The sequence below is a fragment of the Heteronotia binoei genome, chromosome 13 (assembly GCF_032191835.1).
Source record: "Heteronotia binoei isolate CCM8104 ecotype False Entrance Well chromosome 13, APGP_CSIRO_Hbin_v1, whole genome shotgun sequence".
Lineage (NCBI taxonomy): Eukaryota > Metazoa > Chordata > Lepidosauria > Squamata > Gekkonidae > Heteronotia > Heteronotia binoei.
This window is the reverse complement of record NC_083235.1, coordinates 55,652,458-55,666,589: the sequence shown is the minus strand read 5'-3', so window position 1 is coordinate 55,666,589 and position 14,132 is coordinate 55,652,458. Positions and strand designations below refer to the sequence as shown.

The window sequence follows — 14,132 nt, the reverse complement described above, 5'->3', positions numbered from 1 at the left end:
GAGGATAACAATATTAGTGGTGAAAACTACTCTTGTTGAATTCATGTAGTTTTTTGGGGAGATGCTTGTTTATTGCATTGGAGTTTTGTTTTGTTTTTGTATTTTATTTCGCAAACTTTATACCCCACCTTTCTGGACTAATAAGGGCTGCCACAGCAACTAGCAAATTAATATATATATATATATATATATATATATATATATATATATATATATATATATATATATATATATGTATAATAAAATCACATATTTAAAACCACTAAAACTAACAAAAACAGCATTAAAACAATTAAAACCAGAGCTAAAACTCCCTGAGGAGAGTTCCAGGGTTTTAGTGCCACAATCAAGAAAGCTGTCTTCTGAGTTGCCGCTAGGCATGGGAACAAAACGAACCATGAATCACAATTTGTGCTCAAAATGTTCTGAACTGGTTCATTTGATCACATCATGCCTGAACTGGAAAATGAACCAGTTGTTTTCCTAGGCAGTTCCGTGTGGAGGCATGGAGAATCAAACCTGGTTTCCCCAAATTAGAGTCCGCCACGCTTAAACCAACTGGCTTTCTACACCAAACTGAATTTTCTGATCACTTTACAAGCCCAGCCCCAACTAAACTGCATTGTAGTAATATAATTTAGGTGTAACCAGCACATGCATGCACCACAATGGCCAGACTATGGACCTGTACCTTCAAGAGGAGTGTAACCCCATCCAGAACAGGTGACACTTTAAGATGTGGGTCAGATCTTTAGTTCATCCCATCTTGTTGGGATGAAGTTTATTAGCTTCCATCCTCTATATAACTGCCTCCAGGCACTGGTTCAGGCTTTCTACAGGCTTCCTGAAATCAGCCAGAACCACTAGATAGAGCTGTCATCTATATATTGGTGTCAACCAAGCCCCACTCTCCAGATGACTTCCATCAGTGGGTTCTTGAAGATGTTGATGAGCATAGGGGACAAGGTAGAAACTTAGGGGACCCCCACAGGCTGAAGGCCAAGGAACCAAACAGCAGTCCCTCAGCACCACTTTCTGAAACCTCAGGAGCGGGAGTGATGGAACCACCAGACTGGAGTCTCCCAATCCCAGTCTGGAAAGGTGGTCCAGAAGGATACCATGTATCAAAAGCATTTGAGGGGTATCAAAAGCATTTGAGAGGTTCAGAAAAATCATCAGAGTCACATCCCCTCTGTCTATCTGTGTGTGCAGGTCATCCAGCAGGGCAACCAAGGCTGTTTCAGTCCCATAACCAGGCTTTAAAACAGACTGGAAAGGAAAAGGATCTAAGCAATCTTTCTTTCACAGACTTTTGTGGATCCATGGTAGTGAAAGGTGAAATTGCAAAAATCAAGAAAGCTGAAGACAGATAATTTCCTTTTGCACACCCTCACACCTTTGCCTGCTACAAAATTATTGCCAATGGGAAGAACAGAAGCCACAGCTTAAATCTGGCAGAGTGAAAATGAAGCAGATTCAGAAAAGATGAGGGAAAGATTATTAATTTGAAAGGGATGCTGGGAAAGAGCAGCTGTGAAAACCACAAGATAGTCCTGAAAGTATCTCTCACCCAACCTATTTGACACTAAAAGACAGCAGCAGCAGATGCAGGGGGACAGGCATGAGGGCTAGGGGGCTAGACAAGACATTGTGCCCCCCCACCCACGCATTCCCCATCAAATCCGATTCCTCCGGGTTGCAATGAGCTCTGCTCGGGAAAGAAGACGGAGGCCGTCTTCTGTTAGGACATCCTTCTTTTCCCGCCAAATTTTCCTCCGCCTCTACGTCCTCCCTTCCATGAAATACAAGCCCAGGAGTAAATGCCTGTAAAGTGAGCGGGACCCGATTCTCAGCGCGTAGGATCGAGCACAGACCTCTTTTTTCCTCTGTGCCACCCCCCGGCTTATTTGGAGCGGGGTTTCGGCGAAGCCAGCGGGTGGGGGCAGCGGGAGACGCACAGGCGCCAACCAGGGGACCCGAGGTAGTCGGCGCGGGTGTCGGAGGACGCGTTCTTTGGAGAAAGGGGCTCCGATCCCGGCCGCCTGGTCTTCGGAGCACAGCCCCCTTCGGAGGGCTTGGCCGCAAAAGTTGAGCGCGCCGCGTCCTGCGCCCCCGCTGGCCCGACGCCCCGCGGCTAGGAAGGCCGAAGCTCTACCGAGCGGCGTCGCGCCAGGCGGAGGTTTCCCGGCCGCCTCCCGTCGCCGTCTTGTTGAGCCAGACAGCCGAGCGCGGCCAGACGCCGTCCCTCGCCCGGGCCAGACGAGTGGCGGCTCTTGCCGGCGTCGGCCACCGAGTGGCGCTGCCGCCTTCTGCGTTTCTCCGCCTACCGCGGGCTGAGACCGCCGCCGCCGGCTCCCGGCTCCGCCGCTTGCACAGCTTCGGCTCACTCGGCTGCTGCGGAGCCAAGGAGCGGGAGGACAGCGGCGGCCCCGCTGGAGGAGCCGGCGAGCGCGGCCGCCCCTCCGGAGCCGCCACCAGCTCGCCTCGCCGATCTCGGCTTGGCACTCGCGGGAAGGAAAGATCCGGCGACGAGCGCCGCTCTTTCGGAGGGCTGAAGCGCCCGGAGCGGGGAGAGGAGGGGAGCGCGGCGCCCCCTCCCCGAAACTTTCCGTCCCTTCTGGAGCGAAGCGCGGCGCCTGCCGGAAGAAAACTTCGCCGGGGCCGCCGTCGCCTTCGCCGCGCTCGCTCTGCAGCCTCCGCCGCTCCGAAGGATGTTTTGACGGAGCGCTCGGAGCGCTTCGCTGCAGCCGCTTCCTCGCAGAGCCCTCCGGTCTCCTGTTGAGCCTCCAGACCGCCGCCGCCGCGCTCGCCTTCCCCGGGGCCGGGAGACCGAGCCGAGCTGCCAGACTCGGCGGGCAGGCGGCGGCTCTACCGGGTTCGCGCCGCCCCACCGAGACGGTTCCCGGCGGACGGAGAGGACGGCTTCGCGGCTGACTTTGCAACGCTCCGTCCCCCTTTAGACTCGCGAAGAGTTCGTCCGGGCGGTGGTGCTTTCATTGGATTTCATGAACGCAGCCCCCTTTGATGGGCTGTTGGCGACGAAGTGACCCACTTTAGAGATCCGTCGGCGCGAAGGAAGAAAGGCTCCCCGCCTCCTCGGGGACCCCGCGGCAGGCGAAGGGGGGGGGGGGGAAACAAGGGATTATCCAAACTCCAAGAGAAGTTCTCCTTCCCGAATCCTCTCGCTTCCTTCTCTGGCGACCGCGGCGGGGATGGGCGGCTTCTGGCAGCTCCTGTGTTGCGCGACCGTCGCTCTCCTGGCGTCGCCTCCCGCCAGAGGCCAAGGTAAGTCAAGGAGAAACGGGCCGGACTGCAGCCCCGCGCTCCGGGGGCCTGGCGGGCAGGTCTGCGTGTGCGGCGGGAGGTCGACGGGGTGAAGGGAGCAGAGAGAGGCATTGCCCATGCGGATCACGGTGTTTAAGCCTTTAATGACCGCTTCGTAGCGACCCGCCGCTCTTAATTTCTACCGTGCAGTACTTTGCTTTAGGAAATGTCTGTGACTTTTAAAAGGGAATGGAAGCGTTATAATCATTTGTGCCCCCCTCTCTCCCCGGCCAGTCTGGTGTCAGGACCAGCGGCATGCTGGGGGAGGGGGGGGGAGGGAGGCAGAGTCTGCAACTTTCGGTGCCCGGCGATTGCTTTCTTGTGGCCGCCTTGCGTTCCCGCGGAAGAGCAGCGGGAGAAGGTTTTGTTTTGCTGACGGAGGCCAAGAGGGATGCGGAGAAGTTTGCATCTGGTCGGTTGGCGGGTCTGAGAGATGTGCCTTCTTCAGAAACAATCCCGAGATTGGGAGGGGGGCGGAGGAGGAAAGGAAGAAGACGAACTCTCGGGGGAGACTTGAGAGGGTCAAAAGAAAGGAGGCATTGGAAAGGAGAAAACGTCTGTGTTGGGGGCTGGAATAAAACAGGAATCTGGTGGTCGGGGGAGAGAGAGTATTCACAGCCCGACCCTCTGAGCGCTTGGAGGAAGCAGGTTTACTCGGAAGGAAAAGCAATTCAGCTCGATTGAACTGAATCCCAAATAAATGCGACTTGAATTCTGCTCCTTGAGCGCAGTCGGAGTAACCACGCACCGAATCCTCCAGGCTGCGCGCAAGGCTCCCCAAAGCCGAACGATACCCACACCCCCGCCGACGGCAGGGTTTTGCGAAGTGAGCGCTTGCAGGCCAAGGGCACTGGCGTCTGCAGCGCGGTTCTCCTTTCCGACCGGTGGGTCGATGTTCTTGGGTTAGGGCTTGCCTGGTGTGCGGGTGTGCTGCGTGCCACAGTGAAAAGCTCGCTGCCTGGGATACGGAGAACTTCCCGGGGAGAAGAATGCAACACGTGGGTCAGGCCCTTCGGTTTGCAAAGAAAGAGGCTGGGCGGAGGCGGGGGGGAAACCCCCTTGAGCCCCTGCCCCTCAATGAAAAGCGGGGTGGGGGGTGGGGGGCGGGAATTGGCCTGGATTCAGAAGAGACCTAGCTTCAAGCTGGGGAGAAGATTGGTTGCGGCGCCTATGAAAAAGATGCGCGGACTTCTCCAGGCACAAGCCAGCCTTTCAAAGTAACCGCCGCTGTGCTGGAAAGAACGACCTCTCTTCTGCCAAGGTCTGTTGTCTGGCGATAAAAAAGAGTTTTAAAAGCGGGCTACAGGTGGGCAGGCTTTGAAACAAAGCAGTCCAGAGAAACGAAGCTGGATCCGTAGGGCAGTTGCCAGTTGTTGTTTTTTAAATGTGTAATTCATCCCGCCTCCCCCCCCCCCCCGTGCCGTGCATATGCACACAAACAACAACAGATCCAGCCTCTTTGGGTGTGTCTGATGCCAGTAGCTGGAATAGTTAGATCCATGGTAGTTGGATCCAAGGCTGCCTTTAAGACAATGGCTGTGTCATGCCATTCTCATTCGCCCCCCCCATGGAAGGTTAAGTTTCACAGCCACAGAATGGAGGGCTTCTCTTTTCATTACAAGAACCCCTCTTTTTTTGGTCCCTCTTTCAAATCAAGACTCTAAGGGACATGGGTGACCTGGACAGAGGCAGAGATACCTCTGAAAGAGAGAATTGCTTTTGGTTTTGTTATTGCCTAGCCTGGCAACACCAAGCAAGGGTATTCTGCTACTGAACTTTTGGCTGTTTTCCTCTTATCTCAGCCCCCTCTGCTCCCAGAGTCCCTGGGCTCTTAAAGTTTCAGAAACCCCTCACTCTGCCAATGCGCCGCCCGCTCCAGTATTTGGTTAGTTATCCAAACAGCAGCTTTAAATGACAGCAGCAGGTTTTACAGTGTGTATATCTCACCCAGGCACCGTCCTCTCTCCTCATTTTCTATCTCTTGACCTGTCAAGATAACAATACACCCAGAAGAGATTTACGGTCACAAGGCAGGAGTGCTGGGCGGTTGAACCCACCAAGGCTGATTATAACTCCATGGAGCTGTAAGGGAGTCTGGAACCGAGGGAGGGGTGCAATTCCATGCAAAGACAATTCCAGAGCCCAACTTGATTTATTTTTGCTCAGGAGCCTGCCACTTGTGTGATAGCTAAGCCTTGGTCAGAGAGAATTAGTAGGAAAGGTAGCTGCAGATGCTGCTGGTAATGTAAAGGTGCAAACTGCTTGCATATGCTTCAGTTCAGCTCAGGAAAAATACTATGGATATGGGGGGAGTGGCAGAACTCCAAATGCTCATGAATAAAGGAAGACTGTGAGATAGCACACCGATGAATTGCGTTTATTTTATTGTGTAAATTATTAATGTATTTTAATTCTTAATTTTATTGTTAGAATTTTTATGTTGTGAGCCGCCCTGAGCCCGCTTCGGTGGGGTAGGGCGGGATATAAATCGAATGAAATAAATAAATAAAATAAATAAATAAACATAATGGGGTGGAGGGTTTTGCAGGTCATTGGCTCAATGATCATCCGAGGGTGGAAGAAAGAGCAAGCCTTCACTAGATTTCTTCCCCCTGAAATTACTGAAATGATTATAACTATCTCTAGATGTAGAGTACACCCCTCCAGCCAGAGATCATTTAACAGCTTCTGAGGTTAGACTGTTTTAGCCACCAGTTGCTACAAACTCTGAGGTTTCCTCCTATGACTTGACTGGAAAGCCTTTTTGTCCACTTCCCCCTCCATGCAGTTCTTGGAGCCTAGTTTCGTAAAACCCATTAATGTGAGTCAAATGAAAAGTTTGCCATTGAAAAAAGGTCATTGGAAGAGTGCCCTTCCATGACAGCCCACGGTCGACAAGTGCCACAGACCAGCACAGGACCCTGCGATAAGCTAATTGCCTCCGGGATGCTTATGTGCTGTGCAGACTATTTTCAGCCACCTCTATTATCTGAACGAGATACATAAATAGACTCCCTCTTTAGGCAGAGAGCATTGATTTGGTTGCATACGCCAATGTAGGTTGTTGGAAACTCTACACTCCCTGAAAGAGCAGGAGGAGGGATGTGTCGGGATGAAAAGGGGGGGGGGATAGTTTCTTTTTATAGTAGACTTTCAGGATGCAAAAAGCCTTCTAGCATTAAGACACAATTTCCACCTGATGGTGTTTGCATCCTCCATGAAATACTTGACTGGATGCAAACCTGACCAATAATTGTACCGACATATCGTTAAAGCCGTTTCTGTCTTGCTGTCACTTGATGTCATGTTGGGCATATCTGTGTTTGTGTGTATGTGGGAAGATAGTGAATACAGTGAGCATCTTGTGCATGTCCCCCTCCCACCCACCATCTATTAGTGATGTGTATTTTTGCATTTATTTTGGTCTGTCTTTCGAAATGATCTGGGAAAATATGTAAAAGTTATCAAAAAGTGTAGCTACTTCCAGTGTCTCCTTGGAGGCTGTGGGACATCTAGTACCAAAGCAATGGATTAAAGAATGCCTGTCTAATAGGTGCCATGAAGAAATGGAACTGGTCAATTAGGTCCCATGTGATTCTTTATCACAAAGCTATAGGGTTGACAACTGACTAGGAATGTGTTGTTGTAGATGGCTTCTGTGCCTTAACAGCAGCTGGTCCTGCAGACAGTATCAGGTTATGGTACTTGTATTTGTGTTTTTTGTAGGTCTCTTAAAGCTACAGAAGTGGGCTTGGCAGTCTTTTGGCAAATCTGGCTACATGGCAAATCTTGCTGAAACCCTATCTCTCATCTCTTCCAAATGGTTGTTTCATATATATATGTGTGTGTTCTGCATCTGAGTCCAGCATTCTATTCGAAGTGGCTTTTTCAGTAAAAAATGATGGTCCCCAAAGCAACTGGTGTGAGCTGCCCTCCATGTCCTTCAGTTTCTACAAAAGCTCTGAATTGCTTGTTTCCCTGCAACAGTGTGGTGGGGATTGTGCATAACCACCCTCAGATAAGTTCTTTGGTTCGCTGCTTATTGAATTCACCAGGCAAATGACTGGAATTATTGTTCTTAGCTGAGTGCCTTCTAACGGACAGGTATGTGTGACAGGCCATTTCTCTCAACTCAGGAGACCCACACAGCCTCCTTCCTATGATTTTGAAGGAACCAGGTTTATTTTAAACTATAAATCTTCCCCTCAATTACCAGGTGTTCTAAAGGTAGTGAGTGTTTAGGTATTGGGTTCACTGCTGTGAGGTAAGTTTTGTGGTGCACCAGTAGAATATGGAGGTTACTATATATAACCACAAAGAAGGAACTGTATAACCACAAAGAAGATTTGTTGATTTACAGATTGGTTTCTGTGAACATATCATCAGCATAGGACTCCAGAAAGACAAAGGAGAAACCTGGCTGAGGCACATTAATTTCAAGAGTAGTTTCCGTTTTTTAGTACTTTCAAACATAAACAGGCTACCACTAGTTTAGATCCTACTAGTTTAGATCAGCCCCATAGCTAGGAGCCATGGAGGGACGGGGCCGTGGGGGAGGGGCCCTTTAAATCATGCAGGAGGCTAGTGACTGCTCCTGCCACCTCTCCCGCATGATTTGGACTCCACCAATTAGCTGATTTGTGGACCTTTCAAATGACATGGGAGGGGCAGCGGCTGCTCCTGAATGCCCTTCCCATATGATTTAAATTGTGAAGGAGGGAGAGGGACAGTCTGGGGGTGAGCCCCCCCAAAAAACTGTCAGGAGGCCAGGCCCCGTGGGCCCCTGGTTAGCTATGGGCCTGGTATAGATCCTAATACCCCCACACATACACAAGATTCCATCCACACCAGCCTGCCCTCTCCCAAGAGTCCGACTAAGTGGCACAAGGTCCACTCATTGCCAGAGACAGGTTTTTGGGTACTCTATTCTGTCTCAGAGATAGAACCTTCACTCTGTCTGCTGTTTTCCTGAGCCAGACACCCAGACCTGAGGCAAAACTGAACTCCTGCTGTGTTTCCCACCAACATTCCCCCCCCCCCCCGCCTTCTCAAAGGTGATTGGATGTTGGAGTAGCACTCCTGTAAGCTTAAATTAATGACTGTTTTCTCCTTCAGGGGCAGGACAGCCTTCTATCCATCACAATGTGTAGCGCTCATCTCTAGATTTCATGCTTCAAGTTAAAATAAACATAATTTGTCTAATTTTGCATGAGAATATATAGAACATAAGAACATAAGAGAAGCCATGTTGGATCAGGCCAATGGCCCAACCAGTCCAACATTCTGTGTCACACAGTGGCCAATACACACACACACACACACACACTGTGGCTAATAGCCACTGATGGACCTCTGCTCCATACTTTTATCCAATCCCCTCTTGAAGCTGGCTATGCTGGTAGCCACCGCCACCTCCTGTGGCAGTGAATTCCACATGTTAATCACCCTTTGGGTGAAGAAATACTTCCTTTTATCCATTTTAACCTGACTGCTCAGCAATTTCATTGAATCTCTTGTATTGTGAGAAAGGGAGAAAAGTACTTCTTTCTCTACTTTCTCCATCCCATACATAATTTTGTAAACCTCTATAATGTCACCCTTCAGTTGACATTTCTCCAAGCTAAAGAGCCCCAAGCGTTTTAACCTTTCTTGATAGGGAAAGTGTTCCAAACCTTTAATCATTCTAGTTACCCTTTTCTGGACTTTTTCCAATGCTATAATATTCCTTTTGAGGTGTGGTGACCAGAATTGTACACAGTATTCCAAATGAGACCACACCATACAGGGGCATTTTGATACTGGCTGATTTGTTTTCAATTCCCTTCCTAATAATTCCCAGCATGGCATTGGCCTTTTTTATAGCAATCGCACACGGTCTTGAAATTTTCACTGAGTTATCTACCTTGACCCCAAGATCTCTCTCTTGGTCAGTCTCTGCCAGTTCACAACCCATCAACTTGTATTTGTAGCTTGGATTCTTGGCTCCAGTATGCATTACTTTGCACTTGGCCACATTGAACCTCATCTGCCACGTTGACGCTCACTCACCGAGCCTCAACAGATCCTTTTGGAGTGCCTCACAATCCTCTCTGGTTCTCACCACTCTAAACAATTTAGTGTCATCTGCAAACTTGGCCACTTCACTATTTACTTCCAACTCCAAATCATTAATGAACATGTTAAAGAGCATGGGACCCAGTACTGAGCCCTGCGGCACCCCACTGCTTACCGTCCTCCACTGCGAAGACTGCCCATTTATACTCACTCTCTGCTTCCTATTAATTAGCCAGTTTTTGATCCACTAGAGGACTTGTCCTTTTACTCCATGACTCTCGAGGTTACTAAGGAGCCTTTGATGAGGAACTTTATCAAAAGCTTTCTGGAAGTCAAGGTAAACAACATCTATTGGGTCCCCTTTGTCCACATGTTTGTTCACCCTCTCAAAGAACAGTAACAGGTTAGTGAGGCAAGATATTCCATTACAGAACCCATGCTGAATCTTCCTCAATAACTTGTGTTCATCAATGTGCCTATTCATTCTGTCCTTGATAATGGTTTCTACCAACTTTCCCGGTATTGAAGTCAGACTGACTGGCCTGTAATTTCCCGGATCTCCTCTGGAACCCTTTTTAAAGATGGGAGTGACATTTGCTACCTTCCAGTCCTCAGGAACGGAGGCAGATTTCAATGAAAGATTACATATTTTTGTCAGGAGATCCACTAGTTTAACTTTGAGTTCTTTCAGAACTCTTGGATGTGTGCCATCCGGACCTGGTGACTTATTAGTTTTTAATTCATCAATCAGTTGTAGGACCTCCTCTCTTGTCACCTCAATCTGACTCAGGTCTTTCAACACCCCTTCCAAAATTGGTGATTCTGGAGCGGGCAAACACTTCTCATCTTCCACAGTGAAGACGGAGGCAAAAATGGCTTCTCAGCCATTTCCCTATCCTCCTTCAGTAATCCCTTGACTCCTTGGTCATCCAAGGGCCCCACTGCCTCCCTGGCTGGTTTCCTGCTTCTAATATATTTGAAGACATTTTTTATTTTTGTCTTTATGTGTGTTTTTTTTTTGCAATATGCTCCTCATAGTCACTTTTTGCCTGCCTGATCACAGTCTTGCATTTGATTTGCCACAGCCTGTGTTCTCTTTTACTAATCTCACTTGGTCTAGCTTTCCACCGCTTAAAGGAATCCTTCTTACTTTTTACAGCTTCCATCACTTTGTTTGTTAACCATGCAGGCCTTTTCTTATACCTGTTTGTGCCTTTCCTAACGTTTGGTATATATTTTATCTGAGTTTTTAGGATTGTAGTTTTAAATAGCCTCCAAGCTTCCCCAAGGGTTTTGACTTTATTTATCTTTCCTTTCAGTTTCCTCTTCACATGCCTCCTCATCTCAGAGAATTTACCCCTTTTAAAGTTAAACGTGGTTGTGCTGGTCTTTTGCAGGAACTCCCTGTTTATACAAATCGTGAAATCAATAACGTTATGGTCACTGCTCCCAAGCGGTGAGATCACTTTTACATCTCTCTCCAAGTCTTGGGCATTACTTAGGACCAAATCCCCACCCCAGTGAAGACGGAGGCCCTTTGCTTGGGTCGTGGCACTCCAGGAAGAGAAATCCCCCTCCCTGTTTTTGACGGTGTGTCACTGAAAGCAGCACACAGAGTCAAGAGCTTGGGGATTCTACTGGAGCCTTCATTGTTAACGGAGGCCCAGATAGCAGCCACTGCCAAATCCGCATTTTTTCATCTGAGACGGGCAAGGCAGTTGGCCCCCTTCCTGGAGCGACATGACTTAGCAACAGTGATCCATGCTGCGGTCACCTCAAGACTGGATTACTGTAATGCCCTCTACATGGGCCTGCCTTTGTGCCGAACCCGGAAACTGCAGCTGGTGCAGAATGCGGCAGCTAGGCTGTTATTAGGGCTCCCGAAGTGGGAGCACATGCAGCCGGGGCTGCGTGAGCTGCACTGGCTGACAGTTGTATATCGGGTTCGTTACAGAGTGCTGGTTATTACCTTTAAAGCCCTATATGTTCGAGGGCCTGTCTACCTTAGGGACCGTCTCTCCCCATATGAGCCCCAGAGAGTACTGAGGTCAGCGGGAAAAAATTGATTGACAATCCCTATAATAATAATAATAATAATAATAATAATAATAATAATAATAATAATAATAATAATAATAATAATAATAATAATCATCTTTTATTTATATACCACCCTCCCCGCCGAAGCAGGCTCAGGGCGGCTCACAAGACGTGGAATGTACCATGATTATAACAAATACAATTATACAATAAAATACAGTTAAAACACATTTAGATAAATTAATTAATTAAAACCACTACAAATTGAAGGTGCTACAGTACAGTGTGTATGAGTGTGTGTGTATATATATATAACCAAGATGGCTAGATGTCACTTCAGGATTCCATCTTATAAGCCAGTTGAAAAAGGACAGTTTTACAAGCCCTACGGAACTGATTGTAGTCCCGCAGGGCTCGCACCTCCTCTGGTAGTTGATTCTACCAATGGGGAGCCATTATTGAGAAGGCCTGCTCCCTCGTTGTTTTCAGTTTGGCCTCTCTTGGTCCAGGGATTTTTAGAAGATTTTGAGAACTAGATCTCAGTGCTCTCTGCTATGGAGAGAGGCGGTCCCTAAGGTAGGCAGGTCCTCTGCCATATAGGGCTTTAAAGGTAATAACCAGCACCTTGTAACGAACTCGGTACCCAATTGGCAGCCAGTGCAGCTCTCACAGCCTAGGCTGTACATGTTCCCACCGAGGTAGTCCCAATAACAGCCTGGCTGCCACATTCTGCACTAGCTGCAGTTTCCGAGTTCAGTACAGGGGCAGCCCCATAGAGAGGGCATTACAGTAGTCCAACCTTGAGGTGACCGTTGCATGGATCACTGTTGCCAGGTCGCTACGTTCCAGGAAGGGGGCCAACTGCCTCGCCCTCCTAAGGTGGAAAAAGGCGGATTTAGCAGTGGCTGCTATCTGTGTCTCCATTGTCAAGGAAGCTCCTGACCCTGCGCACTGGTATCAGCGACGCACCTTCAAAGGCTGGTAGGGAGATCATCTCTCCTAGCTCGCCATGACCCATGCGGGCCGAAGGAGGCCAAATTGAAGACCACTCGAGAATGGGCCTTTTCGTTGGTAGCTCCACACTGGTGGAATCAACTTTCGGATGAAGTGCGGGCCCTGCAGAGTCTTGATCAATTCCGCAGGGCCTGCAAGATCACTCTTTTTAAGATGGCCGTCGCCTAAATATGGAGTTAAGTTAGATCCGCTGTTGACGTTTCCGCCACTAAATTTACTGAATGGTTGAGATGTAGCACCATAAGTCTTAATTTTAATGGTTTAATTAATGTATTATTTATTGTATTGTATGAATGTTTTGTTGTATATTGATTTACATGTTGTGAGCCGCCCTGAGCCTGCTTCGGCGGGGAGGGCGGGATACAAATAAAATGTATTATTATTATTCTGTGACCATCTGCTCCATAGCACAGTCATTGAGAATATTGACCCAATCAATCTGCAGGTAGTTAAAATCACCTATTACGACACAGTTTTTACGTTTAGCCACTATCTTTAATCCTTCCATCATATTATAATCATCCTCTGTCTTTTGTTTTGGTGGGCGATAACAAACTCCCATAGTTAAATTTCCTTTTGGGCCCTCTATTTCAACCCAAAGCATTTCTAGAAGGGAATCTAATTCTCTGACCTCAGTCTTACTGGACTGTATACCCTCTCTGACATACAGAGCCACCCCACCTCCAACCCTTCCCTCCCTATCCTTCCGATATAACTTATATCCAGGAATCGTTGTGACCCACTGATTCTCCTCATTCCACCAAGTTTCTGAAATTCCCACAATGTCTATGTTTCCCCCCAACACTAAACATTCCAACTCACTAATTTTACTTTGAACACTTCTAGCATTTGTATACAAACATCTATAATTTCCCAGGCAAGTTAGGCCCACAACCTTCCTTCTGCTGCCTTGAGACTTTGGCAGTCCATACTGTTTGTCACCATCTCAGTGGACAACTCTGATCCATTACCCGGTAGAAAAGTAACAGCTAAAGCTGTTAAGAGTAAACAGTAGAAAGCTCTACTGGGTTGCTGATGGTGCCATCCTATAAACCAGGGGTCCTCAAACTACGGCCCACGGGCCAGATGCGGCCTGCTGAGGACATTTATGCGGCCCGCTGGGTTATGGCAAAATCAGACTGGAAGTGACGTTCGACCTAAACTCGCGTTAGCAACGCACACTTCCGGCACTGGGCTGAGGCGGCAGAGACAGAGTGTGAGGTGATACCGAGGTGAGGTGAGTTCCCAGGCCGGGGTGTGTGGTGTGGGGAAGGGAGAGAGATGCAGAAGACGGAGAACTGACGGCCCGCGGCCTTGTACAGTAACGGCAGTCCGGCCCTCCAACAGTCTGAGGGACAGTGAACTGGCCCCCTATTTAAAAAGTTTGAGGATCCCTGCTATAAACATTTCCCTGGAAGTAAGTTCATTGAATAGACTTCAGTAGCATTTTTAGTATAGAATAGGATTGCCCTCTTATACAAAATGGTGTAGAAGAGGTGATAGGCTATGAGTCTGTGCATGTGTGTGTCAGCAAAGATTGTTGTCTGTGAGGATGTATTCAAAGAGGGATTTAAGAATGACTGGAAGAAAGGTCCACGAATAGCTTGTGTTACTTATGGTATATGGGAGTGCTGTTTTGGGCACATGTTGCAACACTTCAGTGCACACGCTGAACCTTTAACAGGAATGCCAGGGAACTG

At 48.4% G+C, this 14,132-nt stretch overlaps 1 protein-coding gene across 4 annotated transcripts in view; it reads left to right on the top strand.

Annotated features, from left to right (window-relative positions):
* The first annotated feature begins 3,143 nt into the window (after positions 1 to 3,143).
* Positions 3,144 to 14,132, top strand: part of SDK2 (sidekick cell adhesion molecule 2) — a 487,588-nt gene continuing 476,599 nt past the window's right edge. For all 4 annotated transcript variants that reach the window (XM_060252314.1, XM_060252313.1, XM_060252312.1 and 1 more), the window contains exon 1: positions 3,144 to 3,285. In XM_060252314.1, the coding sequence (XP_060108297.1) occupies positions 3,213 to 3,285 (73 nt within the window). In that variant the 5' untranslated portion in view covers positions 3,144 to 3,212. The remainder of the gene's footprint in view (positions 3,286 to 14,132) is intronic.